General features: G+C 40.7%; 1 protein-coding gene across 6 annotated transcripts in view; it reads right to left on the reverse strand.

Annotated features, from left to right (window-relative positions):
- Positions 1 to 25508, reverse strand: part of ZMAT4 (zinc finger matrin-type 4) — a 380296-nt gene that overhangs the window by 231787 nt on the left and 123001 nt on the right. For all 6 annotated transcript variants that reach the window (XM_016959387.4, XM_016959386.4, XM_009455235.5 and 3 more), the window contains exon 3: positions 13587 to 13676. In XM_016959387.4, coding sequence (XP_016814876.1) covers positions 13587 to 13676 — 90 coding nt within the window. The remainder of the gene's footprint in view (positions 1 to 13586; positions 13677 to 25508) is intronic.

Here is a 25508-nt window from a genome sequence, read left to right on the forward strand (position 1 = left end):
GGAGGCTGAGGAAGGAGAATTGATTGAACCCGGGAGGCAGAAGTTGCAGTGCGCCGAGATCGCGCCACTGCACTCCAGCCTGGCAACAGAGCAAGACTCCATCTCAAAAAAAAAAAAAAAAAAAGAAAAAAGGTTTAACAAATGGCATGCAAACAAACAAGAGAGTATATGCAATGATATGTTAAGAACAAAGCAGTGGAGTTAGAGTACAGGAGGGGGCTACCAGGCTTTCCAATGATCAAAGACCCATGGCACTATCTCCACCAGGGAAAACAATTATTTCCACAGCTGTCTTTCCAATGAATCCTTCTTTCCTCTCCTTTGTATCAGATTCTAGGCAGAAGTTATAACTATGATACATATCTCAGTATAAATGAGTTTCAGAAGCAGAGTCCCAAGCTAGAGAATTGGTCTCAGGCCGAGAAAATCATGTGTAGCTGAAGCAATATGCCATATGTTTCCACCAATGACGAGTTCTACAATTTTTTTTCATTTAAATTATTATTTGTGTATTTGTACCTGTATAACAAAAAATTTTTATTCCACCTGGGGGTATAGTTTGGTGAGGTGATTTGTATTGACAAGAAAGAACATATTAAATCTGGGCTGTCCTAGAAAACTCAGAAATTTGGGTTACCATAATTTGGCTTGGAGGACAGATGGCATAAAACGACCAGGTGGGCTGACTGTTGCCTGTAATCCTAGCACTTTGAGAGGCCAAGACCGGAAGAATCGTTTGAGGCCAGAGGTTCGAGACCAGCCTGGGCAACATAGTGAGACCTTGTATCAACTAAAAAATTTTTTTAAATTTAAAAATTAGCTGGTTGCCGTGATGCATGCCTGTGGTCTGCCTAATTTGGAGACTCAGGTGGGAGGATCACTTGAGATCATGAGCTACGATTATGCTATTGCATTCCATCCAGCCTGAGCAACAGAGAGTGACCCTATCTTGAAAGAAGGAAAAGAAAGAAAAGAAGGAAAGAGAGAGAAAAGAAAAGAAGAAAGAAACAGAAATAAGCTGTCCTCATTGTTTCCACATCATATGTTCACAAATTTCAAACTTTTCTCTGAAAAGAAACAAAGCCAAATAGCAACAATGCAAATGGAAACTCAGGGGTTTGAAATGATGCTTCTCTCTTAGGTGAAACTTTCAACCTAACAGCCACAAACTGAAAGTCTGATAAGGAAGAGAAGAAAGGCACCTTTAGAGTTTCAATGGGCAGCAAACATCTTCCGTAAAGGGTCACAGTAAATATCTTAGGCCTTCTGGGATATACCATCCCTGTTGCAACTACTCAGTTCTCCCCTTGTGGCATGAAAGCAGCTGTGGATAACATGTAAAGGGATGTGTGTGGCTGTGTTACAATAAGACTTTCTATTTATGAATATTAATATTTGAATTTCCTGTAATTTTTTTTGAGACAGGGTCCCACTCTGTCACCCAGGCTGGAGTGCAATGGCCCGATCTCGGCTCACTGCAACCTCCGCCTCCCGGCTTCAAGCAATTCTCCCACCTCAGCCTCCCGGGAAGCTGGGACTACAGGCACGCACCACCATGCCCGGCTAATTTTTGTATTTTTTGTAGAGACAGGGTTTCTCCATGTTGTCCACTCTGGTCTCAAACACCTGGACTCAAGCAATCCGCCTTGGCCTCCCAAAATGCTGGGATTACGGGTGCGAACCACTGCACCCAGCCTGAATTTCATGTAATTTTTATGTGCCATGATACACCCTTCTTCTTTTGATTTTTTTCAAACATTAAAATTTTTTAAAATTATTCCTAGCTTACAGACCACACAAAAACAGGCAGTGGCTGAATTTGGCCAGTGGTTATTTTCTGACTCCTGACTTGAGCCAGTGAGGCACATTAGTAAATACTAAATCGCATCTATTGATTTTCTAATTGCCCTTCAGTTCTTCCAGGTGGGAACAGCAGGCCTGTCCTAACTGGACTATAGAAGTTGCAAATTACCCTGAAGAGACCCAAATGAAGGGAACCCATACACATTGATCCTCTCCTTGGGAACTTAAACATTATTGCTTCACTCTCCTCCCACCAGGTGTACTTTGAGTGGGGAAAGATAAAAAGCATCTGGATGCTTAAAGTTACTCTCATGCCTCTGGCATACAGAGCAGACTCTCAAACATCAAGTTCTGTGTATTTGTCTTAAAAAACACAAAGAAAAGTCCAAAGTCTGTGTTCCATTCTGCCACCAGGCTTGTGGAGAAAGGTGCTCCAGGAGACTGTAGGTGCTGGCAGCCCCGGGCAGTGTAGACGAATACAGCTTCCATGGAGAAACACAGCAACACTTATCAAAATTATAAATGCACACATGTTTTCACCCAGCAATTTCATGTCTAGGAAATGTTCTTTTACATATATATATATATATATGTGTATATATATATATATATATACACACACACACACTTGTATACCTGAAAAAGAGATACACACATTTATTAATCATGGCATTCTTTGTAATAGCAACTGATAGGAAAAACCCAAATATCCGTAAGTAGGGGACTACATAAATTATGGGATATCTTTACAATGAAATACTCAGCATCTGTTCGGGTTTATGTTTATAAGTGTGTGTGTGTGTGTGTGTGTGTGTGTGTACTGGATTCTTATTATTTGTGGTAGTTCTGTTCTATAAAGTTGCTATGAACACTGAATTAGCAAATACTGAACCATTGCTCTTAAATACAAGATTAGCTTCCTGTGAGCCTCTGTTTATAACATTTTCAACTGATCAATATGTAACCTCATTTTATGTATGTTTCTGTTAAAAGACACATTATTTGATATACATTGGTGATTTGTTAGCACTGAGCTCACGGCCAGTATTAGCCGTGAAGCAATGTCACTCAGCCTGAAGCACTGTCACTCAGCACTGTCACTCAGCCTGAAGGAAGCTTATTTAATGCATGTCTTTTCTCCCTGAGGCACCTTACAGCCCTCTCGTGTTTTGGAACACAGGGCAGCACTTCAGCGTTGTGTTTGGAGGCCATTTTAAACAGTGAAATCGACAACAAAAAGCACAAAAAGGTAACAAGCATGGCTCTAAACAGACCGTGAGAAGGACACTTGTTCATAGTATGGAAGCCGAAGCAGGAAGGCAGAGTCTTACTTGGTTTGACCTCAGCTGGAAACATGCACTTTGGGTGACTCAAACTTTTCACTACCCTGCCCATGGCTGTGAATGACTACAAATGTGTGCCAGTACTGATGGGAGGTTACAAGTAAAGTTCAATGAGTAGGCGAATCTGCTCATATGGAATCCACAAATAACGAGCATCCGCTGTACACACATACACACACACGCACACAAACACGCTTTACCTCATGTCAAATGACCTCCAAGATGTGTAAAAATACAAAAAATTAGCCGGGCATGATGGCACGTGCCTGTAGTCCCAACTACTTGGGAGGCTGAGGCAGGAGAATCACTTGAACCTGGAGGGCGGAGATTGCAGTAAGCCAAGATTGCGCCACTGAACTCCAGGCTGGGCAACAGAGCAAGACCCCATCTCAAAAAAAAAATAAAAAGAAAAAAGAAAAGGTAAAATGGTACATATACTGTACCATACTTTATGTAAAATATAGGAAAATAATATCTTTATTTATGTATACATCAAATATCCTTGGAAGGGCAATGAATTACCTCTCACGATGGTTAATATTGGGTGTCAACTTGATCGGATTGAAGGATCCAAAGTATTGTTCCTGGGTGTGTCTGTGAGGTGTTGCCAAAGGAGGTTAACATTTGAGTCAGTGGACTGGGAGAGGCAGACCCACCCTCAGTCTGGGTGGGCACCATCTAATCAAGGCTGCCAGTGTGGCCAGAATAAAAGCAGACAAAAGAAAATGAGAAGACTAGACTGGCTGAGTCTCCCAGCCTAGTCTTTCTCCCATGCTGGATCCTTCCTGCCCTAGAACATCAGACTCCAAGTTCTTCAGCTTTGGGACTCCTGGACCTTCGACCACAGACTGAAGGCTGCACTGTCGGCTTCTCTACTTTTGAGGTCTCGGGACTCGGACTGGCTTCTTTTTTCCTCAGCTTGCAGGCGGCCTATTGTTGGATCTCACCTTGTGATCGTGTGAGTCAATATTCCTTAATAAGCTCCTGTTTATATATACATCTATCCTATTAGTTCTGTCCCTCTAGAGAACCCTAATACTCCTCTGAACAACTGAAGGACAGAAATGGGAGGAAGACTTCATTGTATTCCCTTTCTCTTCTTGTCATGAAGCCAGTCCCTCCACAGTCACCACTCCACATCAGTCGTAAGAGAAAGTTGGTAGACTCAGTGAAATGACAATCTGTAATGTTTTTTCATTAGTCACCATGACTCTTTTCAAATGTATGTTATCATTATCCCTTTCAAAAAATAAACAGAGCAACAATTCCTGTGTTGACATATTAAAGAACTATGGCACTGTCATCACCAGATTTTAGTTATTAAGGACCCTCAACCATTCCTTCCCTGAATATAGATTTTCTGTAAATGACAATGTCTAATTTAAAATTCTGTCTGTGGTCTTTTCCATTTGTGTGAACAGCACACAAAAAAATTACTTATTATGAAAAAAATACTAAATAGAAAGAAGAAGAAAAGCTGAATACCTGGTGGTCTCTAGAAGGAAGCAAAGAAAAATGGATCTTGGGAATAAATAGGATTTTGACCCTTGAGAGTTGGATGGTGACAGTGCTCCCTAGCATAAGCGTGCAGCAAAGCAGAGACACAGACTTGCTAATGCCACAGAGAGAACTGTCTCTACTGGTTAAAGACAGAACAACGGAAAGGACGCTAGACATTCAAAGAAAATGAAACAGAGAATCAGTAATGCTTTCTAATCACCTACTGGAGAAAAGAAACATGCATAACGCTATTGCAATCATAATTGTATTACATCAGCCCTTTGGAATGGTATCTGAGAAAAGCCAGTCTAGGCCAGGTGCAGTGGATCACGCCTGTAATCCTAGCCCTTTGGAGGCCGAGGTGGGCAGATCATGAGGTCAGGAGTTCGAGACCAGCCTGACCAACATCATGAAACCCCGTCTCTACTAAAATTACAAAAATTGGCAGGGCATGGAGGTGCGTGCCTGTAATCCCAGATACTCAGGAGGCTGAGGCAGGAGAATCACTTGAACCTGGGAGATGGAGGTTGCAGTGAGCCGAGGCTGGGCCACTGCACTCCAGCCTAGGCAACAGAGAGAGACTCCATCTCAAAAAAAAAAAAAAAAAAGGGAAAAGCCAGTCTAGAATCTATGGTTGCTAAATTCCTATATTGAAGACCTAATCCCCAGTGCGATCATATGTAAAGGTCATAAGATAGTATTACCTTTGAGAGATGACTAGGTCATGGGAGTGGAGCCCTCATGAATGGGATTAGTACCCTCGTAAAAAGAGACACAAAGAGGTGATCTCTCTTGCTATCCCATATGCCACCTGAACTGCCATAAGATGTTCATCTGCAAAGCAGGATGAGAACCCTCACCAGAAACTGAATCGGCTGACAACTTGATCTCAGACTCCCCAGAACTGTGAGAATTACCTTTCTGATGTTTAAGCCACCTAGGCTGTGGGATTTTGTTATAGCAGCACAGGCCAACTAAAACAAGGGTCGACTGTCTTGGTCGCGCCCCACCCACATGACAATGTTGAACTTCAGCTGAAGTCCTGGAAAAACATGAGCTCCTGCTTCTGGAAAACAGGAAGTTTCTTTTAAATCTCCCATCCTTTTCTGTTCCAGGAAAGGGCTTGCTGCAAAGACCAACCTTTCCCCAAAAGACATAGATAAGATGTGTGGATGATCATCTTATTTACCTATTGACAAGGCCAGACACAAACTCTCCCAATTCCCATTCTTCAGCTCATAAATAATTAACTGAACTATCTGTCCCCACTAACAAATCTGGACAAAATGCCCACTAACGCAGCCTGACCAAACTTTGGTCAGTCTTCTCTGCTTTCCCACGGTCCCTGAACTTTGTCCCACTCTTATGCTTGTGCGAGCACTGAGAGCTTATGCAAGAATGCAGACAAGACACCACTACTGCCAACAGCCTTTCCCTATAATCGACTGACTACATATGCAGAGAAACATTCCTGTTTAGTTGCTCACTCACAGTACCTACTCCCTTGACTCTCCAACACCCAGCTCCTTCTAGCCATGCTTTACTTCTCCAAGTGGTTGGGACATTCCCCCTATTGCAATAGACTTCCATATATGATCAGTCCTTACCTAAGTGCTGATTTTTTTCTTTTATTTGACCCTTTGGAAACATCTGTAAGTTGGCATACACTTGCTTCTGCAAATCTTTCACCTGCCCTCAGGCACCGAGCCCCTCCTACTGGCCAACCCAGTCTCCATCCCTCCCCAAACATACCCCAGGCTCCAGCCCTGCTTCGCAGCACCCTCACCAGAACCAGATTGGGGGTAGGAGAGCTAAGCAGCATCTTGGGTCACCTAACTAAAAGCAGTACAAAATCTGCACTGAAAGAAGTCAGAAAAAACAAAATGCCTGTTAAGCCAAGTTTCCACTGACTAACTCTGAATGGTTCTTGCTTCTGGCAAAGCTGACTTGTTTCATGGTCGAGGCAACATTCTGACCGCAAAGATCTTTCTCTCTCTCTCTCTCTGTCACTCTCTCTCTCTCTGTCATGCTCTCTCTCTCTCTGTCGCGGTCTCTCTCTCTCTCTCTCTTTCTCGTGCTTTTGCACCATGCACCTGCAAGTTGCACAGAGCTACAGCAGATTTCATCACCAACCTGGGGCTTGGCCAACGTAGAATTGACAGTTACGGTCAGCTACAATCCTGAACCCGATACTGCATGTGGTTTCCTAAAAATGAAGGATTTGTGTTACCTACATTATAAACCTTTAATTATCCTCCCAAGAAATTGCTAGTTCGGAAATTAACAAAAGGAGGCTGAAGAAGAGAAAAGAAGGAAGAAAGAAAGGTGAGGGTGGGCTGGGGCAGTGGGGGGAGGCATAATTTGCTATAACAAAAGGCAATAAAGGGAAATTTTAAACATATGTCATATAGTACTTCATAATTATATCCACAAACATAATCTCTATCTTGGCCAAATGTGTGTAACTATAGCTATCCACAAGAGATCCAATTCCAAACAAGTTTTAATGTTATAACTGGGTTATGGACTTGATTCCTTATTTTGAATATAAAACAACTATATGTATTGCTAATTTTTCAAAGGGGCTTTCTAAATAAATATTGAATGAAAGTCAGTTTGAAGGGCCCCTGCAAGTCTCTGCCTAACCAGGTCTCCCACAGGCCTTCCTCACTGTTGCCTCTAAGGCTTTGCACAGCAGGCAGCTCCACCAAGAACAGGCGCCCCGTCATGGTACAAATCTTTCAGAGCCTTCTAAAGCTTCTGCCTTGGGGAAGCCATTGTTAAGCACTCCAGCTTCCATCAAAAAATCACTTCTCTGATCATCAACTTCATTAGAGGCAGGGCCACACAAATTAGCCCTTGATTGTTTTTAAATTGCTTTCTGTATGACTTTTCTCTCCAACTACCTGATGAACTCCATATTTCATTCTTTTTTTTGTGTCCTTTACAGTATGCGGCTCTGTACTCTGTACATAGTAGAAGCTCAGTAGAAATTGGCTGATTGATTAATTAATTATGAAAGGGCCCATAGATCAGGAGATAATCCACAAGAAAGAAGAAAAAATTCCACGACAGAATACTTGACACACACTTTACAATTTATCATGCACCTTCACAAACATGATTTTATCTTGAGTCCCTTAACAACTCTGAGAGACAGTCAGGACAGCAATTATATTGCTTGATTATAACCATGGTAATTGAGTCTTAGAAAGTCTAAAGCAAAGTTGTGAAACTCATGCGTAGCAGAACTGGGGATAGAATCTCCACTTCTAACTCTCAATGCTGGGTACTATTTAAGCTGGAAGCCAAAACACACAGCACTTGTTGGTAAACGCATCTGTCTTTGAGAACTGACCACGAAGTCAGCAGCAGACCACTTGAGAAGACAAGGGGACATTTGACAAAGTAAATGTCAATGTTACGCACAATGTCCCACCATCCCAACCTCGACTCCTGCCTCTGCCATAGTACTAAGTGAATAATGTCCCCCTCCAAATGCATATCAACCTAGGACATGCAATGTTATTTGGAAATGGGGTCTTGCACATGTATGTAGTTAAGAAGATGTCATGTTGGATTATATTGGGCCATAAATCCAGTTATTGGTGTCCTTATAAGAAGGAGAGAGAACACACAGAGATACACACAGAGAAGAAGGCCAGGTGTGGTGGTTCATGCCTGTAATACCAACACTTTGAGAAGCTGAGGTGGGAGGATCACTCAAAGCCAGGAGTTCAAGACCAACCTGGGAAACAGCAAGATCCCATCTCTACAAGTTTTTTTTTTTTAATTAGCCAGGTGTGGTGGTGCATGCCTGCAATCCCAACTACTTGGGAGGCTAAGTCTGGAGGATCCCTTGAGCCTGGGAGTTCGAGGCTGCAATGAGCTATAATCATGCCACTGCATTCCAGCCTGGGAAACAGAGCAAGACCCCATCTCTAAAAATAAAAAAAACAAAAATGGAAAGATAGAAGAGGCAGAGGTTTGTGTGGTACAGTTGCAAATCCAGCAACCACCAGCATCTATGAGATAGGCAAGGAAGAGGTTCTCAGTCAGACTTTCCAGAGGAAGGCCCTGCCCATGCCTCAATTTCACACTTATAGCCGCCAGAACGCCAGAGAATAAATGCTCTTTGTTGAAGCCACCCAGTTTGTGGCAATTTGTTACAGCAGCCTTAGGTAGTCAACAGTGCTAGAACTTCATACTCAAGAAATGCCTCTGACTTTGTTTCCCTGAAGACATTACCAATGCTGACTGTACACTCAAAAGGGCCTTTTCCCACTCTTTTTTATTTAGCTCACCCAAATCTATCCTTTAAGAAGTGGTTCAGTGTCACTTTCCCCAGGAAACCTTATCTAGCCCCATCCTATCAGGAGAGGCCAGGGACCCTTCACCATGCCCAGGCATATGTCTATGGTAGCACTTATCACGCTGCATTGAGATACAGGGTCTACACATCTGACTTCCCCACTAGATCCTGATCTGTGTTGGGGAAGGTGTCCATGTCCCCCAGCACTTTGCAGATGCTCATTATCGTCTTACGATGGGATGTTGTGGAGCTAGTTTACAGTATCAGAGTAAATCTCCTTTTGTTTTCTACTTTTCCAGCCATGTCTCTGTCAAGTACTAGCTGGGTGATCACAGTCAATTACTTAATCTCTCTGTTTGCTTCTCTGCTAAGTGGGGACAGTGACAACTCCTGCCTTCTCCAGGGCTTGTGAAGATGAAAGATCACTCATATATATAAAGCATTTAGAACATGTGTGGAAAGTGCATGATAAAAGCCAGCCACTATTTTTACCCTGCCCAGAACAACAGTGCTCCCTGGCTCCAGACCCCGTAACAGTTACAAGGCCGAAAAATAAGACACCACTTCAAGATATGTGGGAAAAGACTAGGAATAGCATTTAGGGAAGCAGGATTTTAATCTCAGGTCTGACCACTTTGGTCAAGTCATGGTACTTCTTTATTTTCACCTTTGTAATAAGAAGGGTTTAGATTAGATTGATTCTTCCCCATCTAGACTCTAGGATGTTTAGGGACTTGTAAAAGTGACACTCAGCTTCTCAAGCTATGCAGAATATTTCAGATCTGAAGGAAAGCATGTATATTGAGAGTAATAACACTGATGACACTAACCAAATGCCAAGCTTCTCTATGTTTAGAGGGAATTATCTTAACCCCACATAAAAATACTGTTTACTTAAAACTGACTTGCGATTTTGGTCAGCAGTTACTTACATTTTGCAAAAATCAAAGTATCACACACACACACTAAAAAACCCAGGTAAAACTAAATCACCTTTTTTACTTAAAAATGCTGTTTCCCATACAGATCATTTTTTCCCAAAGCATCTGAACCATGGGTGTGAAGATAATAAAAGGGTGAAAAACGGAGACTCTCAATGGACTGCGTGAACACTGAAGTCCTTTCTGTCTCTAACGCTGGAGGGATTACTGAAAATTTCTCTAAGGCAATTGACCATAACAATTTATTTCTCACTTAATTTTACTCTGTGGCCCCAAGGGAAAAATGTCTTCCAGGGGGAAAAAATGTAAGATCCGAGTAAGGATTCTAAAGATAAAAGCATGTGAAGAGAAAATTTAAACAGCTGACAATGTCAAAACAGAAGATAGAAATGAATTTGGGTGTTTAAAACAACAACAGCAAAAGCCAAATGGCCTGAAGTAGAAATGGCAACAATAGACCTTAGAAGTATAATAGGCCCTTCACTGCGTTTGTAAGTAAATTTCGAGTTCCTACGAATGGGGTGGGAGCAGGGTTCATACATGGTCAGGGTGTGGGAAATCAGGAACACATTTTCTCTGTTTACAGAAGCCATACACTGGTGGTATTCAGGGCAGATGTGAATGCTCTTCTCAATCAGTTAACACTGGGATGCAAACCTCTCACAGCCCCCGGGAGCACAGAATCTGAGTAGGAAGTGAGGTGAGTAGAATAAAGTGTTATTATATCCTTCTGAGAATACAGCGTGCTAGTGGAGAGAGTATCAGTAATAATAATACATGCAGAAAGTGCTTTGAAAACAAAATACTAAATAAATATGACTTATGTCAGTTGGGCCTTATGAAAAATCTATACCTTCGATATTATTATTATTATTATTTTTAGAGACAGTGTCTCACTCTGTTGCCCAGACTGGAGTGCAGTGGCACAATCATAGCTCACTGCAGCCTCTGATTCCTAAACTCAAGCAATCCTCCAGCCTCAGCCTCCTGAGGAGCGGGGGCTATAGGTATGTACCACCATGCCTGGCTAATTAAAAAAAAAAAAAATTGTAGACACAGGGTCTCACTATCTTGTCCAAGCTGGTTTTGAACTCCTGGCCTCAAGTGTTCCTCTTGCCAGCATCCCAAAGTTCCGGGTTTACAGGTGTGAGCCACTGCACCCACTCACCCAGAACGGCAGTCATCCCTGGCCCCGGACCCAGCAATGGCTTCAATGCCCAAAAATAAGACACCATTTCTTATTCTCCAGACAACGTCCTTATATATTCAGTCTCTCAATTCTTAGGTATAAGCCTGTACAAAAGAAAGTTGATTCATATAATTACCAATATACACTCTTAAAGCCCCTGAGAAGTATTGGGGGTGACTTCCACGCTGTGTCCAATAGATCAAAATGCATAGCGGAAAGTATATATTCACCTACAAATGTACACACAGTGTAACAAAAGCATCAACTATCACTCTCAAAAAGTAAGATGATTTTATTGCTTTTTCTGTTTACTGGTTTGCTTTTATATTATGCTCAATAAATTATAGAAAAATGATTTGATAAATAAATCATTGGTAGATCAAGGTTTTTCAAAACCCAGGAAACAGCAGAGAAAAAAGTTTTCCACGGGGACTTTGATAAAGAATGCAAACAGATGCTTCTTGCTCTGAAATCCAAACATCTTTCCCACTGTAAACTGTCCTTGCGGTTATTGGCAGCACCAGAGCTTGATTAAAGGGGATTGTGCACCTGACCAGAGTGGCAAGGACCATCTTGAGTCTGTACAAATACAACACTAGCTTGAGTGCAGTCATCTCTGTTTGCCACTTTAAGCTTTTTGCCACTTTAAGCTAATTGTCAAGTGGCCGTGAACCCCATTGTCTCTGACCATTAGCATAAGACACTAAATGGCTATTATATGAAGGGATTCAGATCTGATTGCTGGATAATTTCAAGAAGTAAAAAACGAATTCTATTCTTTCTGCTAATAGATACTCTCCCAATGGGAAGAACGATTCCAGTAGCCATAGAGTTCAGAGGTTACATAAAAGCTGGTGTAGGCCAACTCTCCCATGGCTTAATAAGTTTTTCTGAGAGGAATGTGCCTACGAAATTGGTATCCTCCTCCCTCCCTCCTGCGGCCTCCATCTGGTAAAATCCATTCATGCCCCCAAGCTCCAGCTCAAATGCCAACTCTTCAGGAGCACCTTCCCTGACCAGAGCCCCTTGGCATGATCCGCTTGCCTTTTGTCTCCATGTTTCTTTGTGCAGGATGTTAATAAACACTTATGCTGTGATATTATAGCCACTCTTTATACAATGTCAATCTCCCATACTACATTATGAATTTCTTTAAGGCAACACTGCGTCTTATTTAGCTGTTTTGTCAGTGCCTGCATGTGATGCTTGGCAAGTCACAGTACGCCTCCTATCTACCACTTCATTTAATGTTCACCATAGTCCAGTGAGGAAAGTAAAATATGATGATTATGGCCTGCCTGACTGAGAAAACTGGGCCTTCAAGAGATCAATTATTTGCCCAGGGTCCTAACGCTAAGGGCTAAAAAAAACTAGACTCAGTCCCGGCTCTTAGCAGCTTGCAAAGTTTTCAAGACATCTTTTGCTTCCAATAAGCTCTAAAGGCTGCTTCAACAAGGTAGTAAAGACAGATCTGCAGTGTTCCAGATTAGTCTGTGTATGAACAGCTCATTTTGTGACACCAAGAGGCATGCTTAGAATTTGTTAAAAACACCAGCCCTGATGCTCACAACCTCTGCTCATAGGCAGTTCTCTTGCTCCCTCTTTTTATCCCCTGTGAAAAATACACAAGTGAAGGTTTTGTAAAGTTTCTTCAATGATCATGTATTAATTTTTAATGAGAAAAGAAAACCGTCATCTACATGGCAGCAGCAAGAAAACAAGATCACAAGCACACGGATGGTGTGGGGTATAAATTCTACGCCTGCAGCCTCCTCTTAACTCAAAGGGCGAGGAATTTCTGTGTTTAATCCACAGTGTTTATCAGGAGGAGCCTCTGCAGCTGGTGGATATGAATATTCTACTCATTAGGAAAAGTAACGCCTGCTGGGAGGAAGGAATATTTATTTCATCAGCCTTTGCCTTGGCCTGGCTGAAATAAGCCCTTTGCTCTGACTTGACTCCCTCAAAGCGACTTTATAATTGTCACTTGTCTTCCCAAGCAAATGTTCCTTCAGAGAGAGGGATCAAGAAGCCTGGGTATTTTTATTTGCAAAATATGCACACTCTTCATTATAAATTAACAAACAAGACATTCTGTTTTATACACCAGAGGAAAAATAAAGTATGTAAAAAGTGAAGTATCTAATATTTCTGACAGATTTGCCCCTGAGGTCCTGTCTTCTTAATACTTCATCATGTTGTGGTCCTGCTTCCCCTTACCCAGCCTTGCTCTCTGCCCCACAACCTCTGTGTATTCTCACTGTTTATGGTCCCAGTGCAATGTCATCAAAAACTCCTCCAATACTATATGGGCAAGTTCTGGCAGGAAAATAAAAAAACCTCGATATATATCATAGTACCTGTAATATTTAGTGAGAACTATTTCTACTCACTCAGCTTTTCTATGAATCTGGACTAGACTACAATTCCTACACCTGCAAAGTTCTCAGTACACAGAACAAATCATCTGAGGATATCACGTGGTACCAGATACTCACATTTTCTGACCGGAGCCTCTTGGCAGGACACCCTCCATCCCTGGGGTGAAGCATGTAATACAGTCGGACTTTGCTTGCATGTTTTCGACTCTGGGAAGGAAAAGCATAAGCAGACACTGTAAAAGATAAGCCATTTCAAAACCTTTGAAACCTAGCCAGTGCCCGCAAATGCAAAAAGAAATGTATTTTCAGTAGAAGACACTTCTGCATACTCCTGTGAGGGATGTAGGATGTAGTTTCAGATAGGTTAAGTGGCTTGCCCCAAGTTCTAAAGCCAATGTAATTTCAGGATGAGAAAACACAGTAATGAAGAAGGTGAAGGCATTGAAATCATGTAGCCTAGGGTGGATAATATACTATATTTAGTTTTCCCCAAAAATAAAAACAAATAAGCAAAGGAAATAACATAAGCATTAATTGTGATAAGAAGAGGCACAGTGATCTCTCTCACTACTGCTGCCCTGCCCTCAGGGTCTGGGGACAACGCCTCCTTGGGAGCCTGGTACACCTCACCCCCAGTAGAAGCCTTTTCTCACGGCTCTCCCACACACAGACTTCATTAATAAGCTATCAAAAGGGATGGGATTCTCTAAGGTCAGATATCATGAGCAAACTAAAGAGAATTGTATGTCAGTCTGCGGACTGACCACAGCCTAAGCTACCTGCCAGCAGATGATGCAGTTGAGCAAATAAAGACTCATTTTCTTTGGAATTAGCAGGATTGTTGATTTCTGGCTATACTGACTGGTCCATGCCCAGCATGGAGAAACTGATGCCTTCTTTGTTCCCTATTTCCTCTTCTTTGCTCAACTGAGAGTTTCATCCCGGATTCCCATCACGTTTAAAGAATACAGTTAGAACTTCAAGTTTCTACCTGAGGCAAGATGGCGGAGTGAAAAGAACACTAAGAGTCATCACACATTCAGAATCTGGGTTCCAGCTCTACCACTTCCTAGCTGTGTGATATTAGGCCAGTCTCTTATTGGAATGTGTTTATATCAGAATGAGTCACATTTTCTCCATGTACAAAATGAATACCACAATATTTGCTAGGGTGTCATAAGAATCAAATGAGACATTGCATATGAAAAATTGCAATCTGCATAATATTAAACATTTTTCACTGTTGACTGCATCACCTCTCGAATCTATTGTTCCCTAATTCCAATCCCCCTTCCCTTTCCTTTACTCAGAGGTTATTTCCTTCTTTTCCAGGCTTTTGTTCCACTATGACTTTATTTACAGTTGCATCCTAGCCCATCTCCTGGATGGTGGTTTACTTTTATGAATCAGCCATGAAGGCAAAGTGATTTTCAGAGAACACATAGAAAGTTGCATCTTGTTTACAGGATAGATTGTAAATCCTTCCTGTCCATTTTCCTCATTCATCACTTTCTTAATTCCTATATTCTGTCTAGAGCAACAAGACCAAGCTTCTAGACAATCCCTGAACACTTTTAAGGCCTTTAAATGGGTTTAAAAGTGCCAATGAAACATGAAAAATTTTTACAAATGTGTAAAAGTACTGAAATGTGACTTAGAAATATATTGTCAACACTTATAGCACCATTTCTAGGTTACATAGTAGGTTTTAATCCAAGGTCATCTGGAGTTTTTTTTGTTTGTTTGTTTGTTTGTTTTTGTCTAGAAGATTTTTTAAGAGAAACAGACATGTAGATGTATGTCAGATGAGTCAACATTATTTTGCGGCTTCTACATGTTTTTGAAAATGACAATGCAGGCTTATATTTTTCTCTTTGCAAATAAATTTGCAGCTTACTAACATCTGTACATATTTTCTGCCATTTTGCTGAGGGTATTTTAGAGGTAAGGAAGGAGTCATGGTTATATTGGGACTACTACTACAGTCAAAAGAATAAAAAGGAACATTTAACCTGCAAGATGCTGAATGTGGACAGAACCTGAGCTGGTGATAAAGCACGCAGACGATAATGGGTGGAAAAATAAGTGGGAACAATGTGAGCTCAAATGTGGCTGAAGTGGATTTTCAATTTTACATTTGTTACCATAGAGGAACTTCTTTTCACATTCCCTGCATTATCAATCTCCTAAAGCTCTGGATTTCCAGAGAATGAAATTATGGCAAAACTGGAAATCTCATCATGCGGCCTGGTTTGTGGCTGTTTTTTTTTTCCTCTTAATCTAAAGTATTCCATTTCTTTTAAAAAGACCTTCTAGTAAAGGCAGAGTTCACTGAGTTATTTAATTACAGCTAGACAAACTAGTCAGAACCCATTGGCTGAAAAGGAAAGGAAAATAAATGCCAAGCTCTGATATGAAGCCATTAGTGATGTGAGATGTTGGGATTTGAGGCTTATTAGTGATTTTGATCAGTACAGGCCTGTTTTCCTCCCTCGGGGCCCCCCACCTCCAGTTTTGGCAGGAAAAGGAATGGCTACACCGCAAGCAGTGCCCTTGCCTAGGGTTTCCTGTGAGGAAAATCAGAGCTTTGGCAAATACCACCTGATTCTGGAACGATGGCGGAGGCATCCTAGTTCATTATTTAGCAGCATTCCTTTTCCCTGGGCACCTTTTTTCCCTCTCTTTGCTTTCCCCAGGGTGCCTGGACCAGATTCATTGCCTTCCCTGCCCACAACTTCCAGCAGGAAGTGAAAATCTGTAGACTTCTCAGGGGGACGAGTGTGGAGTCACATTCCCAATTAGCCTGACTCAAATCCAAAGCTGTTTCCAAATTACGTTGGTTGACAAAGGGAAAGAGGTTCCCTGCAGATCGTTCCTGGGGTTTCTACAGCTTGCCCTGCCTCCAACCTAGGCCTGTGGCACCTGAGGATGGAGACCTGCCAGGGAGCCCCCTCCTTCCTTCTTCCCTCCCTCCTTCCCTCCCTCCCTCCCTTTCTTCCTCCCTTTCTTTCTTTCTCTCTCACTTTTTTTGTGTGTGTGTGTGACACAGTCTCATTCTGTTGCCCAGGCTGGAGTGCAATGGCACAATCTCAGCTCACTGCAACCTCCACCTCCCAGGTTCAAGCAATTATCCTGCCTCAGCCTCCCCAGTAGCTGGGATTATAGGAGCATGCCACCACGCCTGGCTAGTTTTTGTATTTTTAGTAGAGACAGGGTTTCACCATGTTGGCCAGGCTGGTCTCTAACTCATGGCCTCAAGTGAGCCGCCCACCTCAGCCATCCTTTCCTTTCTTCCTGGCTTTCTCACCTCTCTCTCTAAATGAGACTCTCTGAGACACAGTGTCTTCCTCTAAATGGCTCCTCTCTACCCTGTACCTACTAGAATTTCTATGAGATTTGGCACAGTAATCTCACTCCTTTCAATTTATTCTAAAAAACAAACAAATGAACAAAAACTTTCCTACAACAAGAAAGTTAAAATTAATTGAAACAAAGATATCCATTGCCGCATTACCTAAATAGGAACAAAAAATTAGGGAGACAATTGCAGATTTAACAACAGAAGGCTGATAAAGCAGCCGTGGCATGCCCTGTGTTAAAGGGAGAATTGCGGGGGGGGGAAGAAACTTTATATATATACACACACACTCACATATATATAAAGGTTTTTAAATGTATATTATATATATACATATATATGTACCTACATATATAATGAATGTTGAAAGAAAAATGCTAAACTCAAAACTGCACAGATACTATGATTACAATTACACAAAAGTGCTTAAGTAGATAATACAGGTAGAAAAGAAAAAGAAAAAAAAACCCATGATTCATTAGGATATGGGGAGTATGATTGGTTTTTATTTTTTATTTTTATAACAAATTTGCCTATAACATAAATATAATAATAATAATTTTGCAATGCTTAAGCCATTTTGATTTCACATTATGTATACTTTTTACCCACAATTATTGTAATTAGTAAAAAGCATCACTTATCAGAAATGCTGTTAATGTATACTGGTATAATTGTCCACATTTTCATCAACCCTTGTTAATGTCTTATTAACATTCAAAATGCATTTCTGTTTCATTGGAGTACTTGGTATTAGATGAGCCTTCTTAACCCAAGAGCAATATATGCTACTTCCAATTTTAAAACTTCATTTTAGTACATACATATGCCAGGGTACATAAGTGTCACTTTCACTTTCTGTGTATAAATAGAGACTAGAGGATGGCTGGGCCTAAGCTATACGCACAACTACACTGTGAAGGACTGGAGGAAAAGCTACATCTGAAACTGGCTCTTACGTCATCCAAATAAACACAAGCAAAAACACATCCTTATTACTTTTTCCCAAGATTTATTAGTACCAAAATTTCCACTGCTTTTAAGAGTCTGAAAAGACAGGCAAACTGCCAAGTGAAAAGAACTTTAAGGAGAATACTTAATACTCACTTGTTAAATGTATATATTACAGAGTTTCAGAGGGAAAAAAAGAACCATTACATTAAGGGAAAAGACATGAAAAAGAATTAACAATCTCTTCCAATTACACTGAGAGTCAATCCCAGGCTCTTTTTTGCATTAATATTTGCATTTTGAGCAAAACTCATTTATTTCATTCAAACCACATCAACTTTAAGCTTCCCAGATCAACCAGAAATTACCAACTCTTCCATTTTAATTAAAGCCTTTACCCCCGATCCTAGGCATTGTGCGGGGACAGACCTATCTGAAGATTAGTTTCTTTTGCTGAAACAATCTCTTGGCACTCAAGGAAATAGCCTAAAATGGAAATTCAGGCCAGCCTTCTCTTTGGGGGAATAAAGAACAAGACAAACCTCTATTTCAGATGTATTGCTGTGAAAGAAGGAGGTGAAACACATAGAAATAGAATGGCTTTTTGCTTCACCTAAATAACCATCTTCCATTATCACACATGCCTCAAAAAAATTCACAACTCAAATTTACTTCCAGCAGGGCTACCGATTTCTGGTATCATAAAACGTGGCGATAACAAAGCAACCTTGTATTTGCATAATGCTTCAGGCAGTCTTCAAAGTCCTTCCACGTTCATCATCTTATTTCATCCCCGAATCACAGTTGTGAGGCTGGCAGGAGAGGTGTTATCTCAAATAAGCTTTAAGATCCATTTCTGATTTCCTAAATAAGTCTTCCACCATCTTATTTCATCAGAAGGATCTAATTATACCTCTTCTAGAAACCAGCTAAAATAAGCCGAGGACCTCAATACAACAGGAAAACCTGGAACAAAGAGTGATTCTCACGTGCCACCACATTTGAGGTCATTCCGGGGAGAAGAGGAGCCAATAGGGAAAGGACAGCAAACACCAAACATCTAGAACACTGGGGTTCCTGCAAAACAACCGGCTGATGCGAGATGAGGGACTCCATCACACAGGATGAAATGAAAGGGCATCCTGGCAGAACCCCAGGAAGCATCCCTTCACTGAGGGTCCCAGGGATGAGCCCTGGAAAAGGTGCAGCATGGTCTCACTAGGAGGCAGGGTTAAATGCAGACAAGACAAATAGAAAACCACAAGTGCCGGGGATTCCCTCTAACGAATGGAACTCTTTTCCAAATGGATGTATCTTCTCTTATTTGTCAGGGGAAGAACATTGGGCACAGAAACTCCCTGTACCTAGAGTGAATGATGGGTCAACTAAAACTCTAGGAAGAGAAAGCTGGTCCCTAAAGGAAGGCTTCTCCAACATAGGGAAGGAAGAAGTCAAACTCCTCTGCTGGAAGACCCCGAGGTGCCAGGTCCCAGACCTCCTGCCCAGGCCACTGGGCTACTGAAATGGTCTTTAATTGAGTCCTAGTGCTAAAATCAAATCAGAAGATTCTAAAAGGCTTTAGGTAGATGTTGGAAAGATCCAAGGCCAACCACACATAGCAGGGAAACATGGCTGGCCTTAATAACCTTCTGCTCTGCCAAAGATTGGTGGCATCTATAAAAAAAAAAACTGAAAAAAATATGAAAGAAGGCTTTTGAGAAACTCTCAAGGAAATTAAGGAATTGTTTGCAAAATATTTACTACAATAAGTAGAAGTTTTAAATGGCACTTTTTTGTCATTTAATTCAAGAAAATATCAACAGGGTAAAAGCTGAAAGATGAGATAAGACAACAGATTGAGATAAGGTATTAGGGTCTGAGTTAATGCAGAACGGAAATTTAAAACATCATAGCTTAATCGTGAAGGTCTTTCACTTTAATAGCAGAATCAACACAGGAGATCTATGTAGAAGTCAAGATAGAGACAATTTCTAGAATGCTTAGAATAAAAAGTAAAATGAGAAAAAAAAGAAACTAAAGATCTTATACATGAAAAAACAGAACAAATGTAATATGGCTTTAATGGCAGAATAAACAGACAAATACATGGAATATAATGAAAAGTCCCAAAATAGAGTCAATAATTTGGGACTAAAAGAAAACTAGGAAAATATATTTAACCTTGTGATGGGAAAGTTTTCTAAGCAAAGAAAGAAAAAAATGCAGGACTGATGGACCTGGCTACAAATTTGAAATACGTATGTGTAAGAAGAAACCCACAAAGTAGGAAAAATATTTGCAGCTTGTAAAAGAAAATGGCTTTACTATCTTTGAGATCAGAAGTGTCCTCACAAATTTATTCAGAAAGAAACAACATTAAAATAGACAAAGGATAGAAATAGGAATTGTAGAAATACTAATAGTTAAAAGACTTACAAAAAGAAATTCATCCAAGTGCTACCTTACAACTGTTTAATTTAAAAAATGTGTTTCTTTCTCCCATCAAATTGGCAAGGATTTACAAAATATATATATCCATATTGGTGAAGATGCAGAAAAAGCTAGCACTTGTGTACATAGATAATAGGCATGTAAATTGATACAAGCTTCCTGGATGGAAATTTTGCAATATATATCCAAAGCAAAAACTTGTTTGAGTCAACAATCCTACTTCTTTGAATTTATTCTAAGGAAGCAATCAGAGACATGTATTTCCATTTATTTATAGTAGTAAACATGGGAAAATAAGTTAAATGCCCTAAAACAAGAGGGACAAATATTGTAATATATCCATATAATAGATACCAAAGAGCCACTGGCAAGCATAATAATACTATTCAATGACATAGAAATATATATATAAAATAAATATTAAAAGGCAGTTTCTAATCAGAATGTAAATTTTTAAACAAAAATGTATATGCATCTGTATGCATATACAAGGCAAAGATCTAGGAAGAAACGTACAAAAGGATTAGCATTGTTTATATGGATTACAAGTGACTTTAAGTTTTCTTATTAATGCTTTTTGGAAATTTTAGATTACTTAGAAGATCAAATCATTCCAATAATCAGATGGAAAAATCATCATTTTAAAGATTCATTCTAACACTGATGATTTATCATTCTAATAGTCCTGCCTTAAGATGAGGAATATATGTCCCAGAAAGACCAAGAGATTTTCTCAAGATCCCACAACTTACAGGTTCTCAGTGAACAGAGATTATATCTGTTGGTTTCACTGTTGTATCCCCAAAATCTATCACAATGCCTGACACATGGCCGGTGCTCAATAAAGATTTGTCATTTCAGTGATTCAGCATGTGAAGGAAAGAATAAGTTAACCTCGGAACAAGAACCCAAGACCCTTGAAGAATTAAGACCATTGTGTAAAAGTGTCGTGTACATTTGAATCATGTTGTTACAGATCCCGTTGCATTCAAAAAATGAAATTGAAAGCCTCACACATCTACTTCCATCTCTAAACTCCATGGCTGCAGTACAGGTCAGAGAGGAGCAAGGGAGCCCGCAGACCAGAGATAGTCCTAAGCGGCATTGCCCACAGGCATTTGACAGAGTGCACGGTGGAGGAAACGTCTCAGCAGGTGAGCTGATGAAGGCTGCAGTTGAAGCATAAGCTCTGAAGAAACTGAGGGTTTGCTGCAACTGGTGCAAAAGTGGAGATTCAGGGTGGCAGCTGTCTTGCTGCAGAGTCCACAGCTCAAACAGAGGCAGTGTGTTGAGGAAGAGAGGTTTGGGACAAGGCAGAGTTAACTCCTCTACTGTTTCCAAGAGTCAGGGATCCACTAGATACTAGCTTGGTAAAGTGTCCTTTGACCTGTGATCAGATATGCAGGCTTCTGTGGCTGAAGGTGCCATGCCTTAGCTTTTAATTATAGGATCGTGGACATTTGTTTTATTCTGGACTGAATTGTGTTGCAGCCCTCATGCCCAATGTGACTGTATCTGGAAGCAGGGTCTGTCAGGAGGTAATTAAGGTTAGGTGAAGTCACAAGGGTGGGGCCCTAACTGATAGGACTGGTGTCTTTATATGAAGGGGAAGAGACATCAGAGATTGTGCTCTCTGTCCATGTGCACAGAGAAAAGGCCATGTGAGGATACAGCAAGAAGGCGGCTGTCTACACGCCAGGAGAGAGCCATCGCCAGAAACCAACCCTGCTGGCACCTTGATCATGGACTTCTAGCCTCCAAAACAGCAAAAAAATAAATATCTGTTGGTTAAGCCCCCAAATCTGGTATCTTGTTATGACACAGCCTAGGCTGACTAATACATATGCCATCCATCTACACTAGATGTTCTCCTGGGGTCTTTCTTCTTCTACACAGCAATCAGTTCAATTTCCAAAAGCAAAAAGGGTAGTCCCAATGTTTCTAGAATTAGGTCACTTCGTTTCTTCCAAAATATGTTTAAAACAGCATTTAAAGTGAGGAACACTTACCATAAAAAGTATTAGGAAAAAGCAAATTTTTGCTGGAGAAAAAAATCATGTACGGTGGGATGTGCAGTGCCCGTGATTGTGGAATCATGTTTGTAATCATCTACGTGGCTGTCTGCCTACACAAGTGACTACATCAATGTGTTACAATTTTAAATAAAAGTCCTGCAACTCAAAAAATTAAATTACCACCAAAGCCTGGAGGAACAGTTTTCTGTGGTGTTCAGTACAGAGCTAAATATGTCTCTATGATGTCTGTGCATTTTAAACAGAGTCACATGAGAAATAAAAGAACACAGGCTCATCTAGGCCTCTCTTTTGCAGTTTGGGGAAAAAGCACTATTTCCCCAGAAAGCCCTTGAAGAGAAGTTAAAGGTAGGGATAAGAGAAAAAATAAAGCCAATGTGATCAGTATTAAAGTCAGAGAAGACTGGGTAATGTGAAGTAACAAAGTTAACAAATCCTTCTGAAATGTGGAATCTTAAACAACATGAGCCAATCCTGAGCTACAGTTTCTAATGTCTCAGGTTTCTTCTATAAAATTTGTGGCTGGACTAAGAACAATTATAGCACTTTGTAAAAATAGCACTGTGTGGAGTCCAAAAATTAACCTCACCACTGGCAAGAGCAAGGACTAGTGTGATAGCCACCGATTTCTTTCTTTTTTTTTTTTTTGTAAAGTCATGAGTTTATTGCGTATGTAACAAAATGAACCTGACCTCCTGGGTCCAGCCTGCTGTACAATCACTGTTTGTTTTGTGTTTCCAGCTGGTTCCATAACCACATTAAATAGAACTAGTATTTCATTAAATACTTTTGATTTTGACATAAAACAGAACATTAGTGTACAACTTTCACAAAATAAATCAGTGATGAAAACAATGGGAAGGATAACAGGGATAGCAGCAATACTTAAAAACAAGATATTACAAAATAAATTTAAAAATACATTATAAAGTGGTTGAGAATCAAAAATAAACAAATTTTTAAAATCCACACTATGTTTTGGGAAGGTTGCCGTGCAGCACACACCTGGCTGCAGATGGGCGGGGAGAGGGGACATTTTGTCTGCAGAAGGCCTTTCCTGACATCTCAGACTGAGTGACAACCTAATCTGAATTCAGACCATAAGGCTGAACAAGCTTAGGGGTTGCAATTCCATCTGGTGGGAGATTCTCTTTTCTTGAGAGAGCCCTTTTCCTGTTGCCCCGGGCCTCCCAGGCAGCCTCAGCTCTTCCTACCGAAAGCACTGGTGGAGTGGTGTTAGCTACATCCCTGAGTGTTGGCTGATGGCCACTGGTGAGGGCAAGCCTGAAAAGCAGGGCCCCTGAAGCATCTGGGCAGAGGGGCGGAGGGCATGGCTGGATCACCTGGGATCACTGAGAGGGGCCACAGAGAGCTCACATGTGAATGGATAGCCACTGATTTCGAGTGAGGTTTAGTCTGCGGGAAAAAACAATGGACAAGTGTCCCCACCCTTATGTGAATGACAAGGCAGGCAGGGCAGTCTCTCAGACAACCCCAATAAGGTCAACAGCTGCAACAAGGCTCCCAGGAGCTCCCCCAACGTACTCTGATCACCTCATTATTCTGTATAACATTTTTATATTAGATTATCTTTTTACCCTATTACTTTATACTTTGTAGCATGTATCATTAATTATTCTCAAATTGAACTCTGTTATTTTGAGTGAATCTTCTATTTCTCTTGATCCAACCCCACAACACACCTTTAAATATTCTGCACAGGGCTGTTGCTCTTTAAATACTCGTTAACTATTTAAGTAGCTAGGTAAATCGGATTACAGTAAACACAACTTAAACGAAACTCACTTTAAACAGAGCAATAATAGAAGAAAAAGTCGGATTAACTAAACAAACAAAATAGTAGAGTATTTGCTGAACAAAGGGATTCTCCATCTCTCATCAAATTATATTTTAAAAGTCAAATTCCTAGGGTGCACTTAAAATGTGACTTTATTTTTGAAGATTTTGTATCCACATTATTTTCAAAAAATACTTCTAGGAATACATAACATTTATAACCTGAAAAAAGTGATCAGAGAGTTCTATAAAGAACATTTCTCAGTGTAAAATAATGTGCACAGAACAGCCTATCTGTCGCTCCCATCTCTACACTAATGTTGCCCTCCCCACCCTTGAGTCAGTTTTTTGCACAGAAAATTACTCAGTGGAAGAGGGGCAGGGATGAAAATTCTCTCACCAATGCAGCTGGGGCCAGCTATAATACTGTAGAAAAATAGGTAAGCAGCTTTGTTTCACCTAATGATGGGAAAACAGAATTTTTTTCTTTTGAATCCCATCTTTCTGAGTCCCCAAACAGAGTTAAGTACTCCAAAGCATATTTGATTATTCCACCAGTATTTGTTTTATTTAATCCAACTTTATAGGCCTTAGGGGAAGCAGGCGCATGCTGCCAGCTGCAATTCCATTATCACCTGCAGCTCAACCCCCACCTGCTTTTCAATTTTTCTATTTGCTTACTCAAAGACCCAGATTTTAGTCTGTTTGCAGGTTGCTTTCAATTGATGGCATGATGAAAGAATTTCTGAAATACGTAATCCATCATCTCTAGCCATGTTGTTGAGTAGAAGATTTTTTGAGTTGCAGGACTTTTATTTTAAATTGTAATGCATCCTCAACTCAACCACCTGGCTAGAGAAGCTGGATTATATATTTTGGAAATATATTATCTGTATTTAATCAGTATTAATATGGTTTGGCTGTGTCACCACCCAAATTTCATCTTGAATTGTAGCTCCCATAATTCCCATAATTCATGTTGTGGGAGGGACCTGGTGGGAGATAATTGAATCATGGGTGCAGTTTCCCCAAATACTGTTCTTGTGGTAGTGAATAAGTCTCACAAGATCTGATGGTTTAATAAGGGAAAACCTCTTTTGCTTGGCTTTCATTCTCTCTTGCCTGCCACCATGTAAGACATGCTTTTTGCCTCCCACCATGATTGCGAGGCCTCCCCAACCACGTAGAACCTCTTTTTCTTTATAAATTACCCAGTCTCAGGAATGTCTTTATCAGCAGGGTGAAAACTGAACTAATGCAAGTACCCATCCGCCAAGAAACTCCCAGAGCTCTATGTCATGCCTCTCCCTCAACTAGAGGGACCAGAGAGGAGCCAGAGAGAAACACAGGCAGAGGTTTACATTTCTAGAGGTGAGGGCACGCAAAGCACCCACTCCTGGGGAGAGCTGAGAGGGGACTGCCAGAAGTCAAACTGCAAGAGTCCTTTCC

The sequence above is a fragment of the Pan troglodytes genome, chromosome 7, assembly GCF_028858775.2.
Source record: "Pan troglodytes isolate AG18354 chromosome 7, NHGRI_mPanTro3-v2.0_pri, whole genome shotgun sequence".
Classification (NCBI taxonomy): domain Eukaryota; kingdom Metazoa; phylum Chordata; class Mammalia; order Primates; family Hominidae; genus Pan; species Pan troglodytes.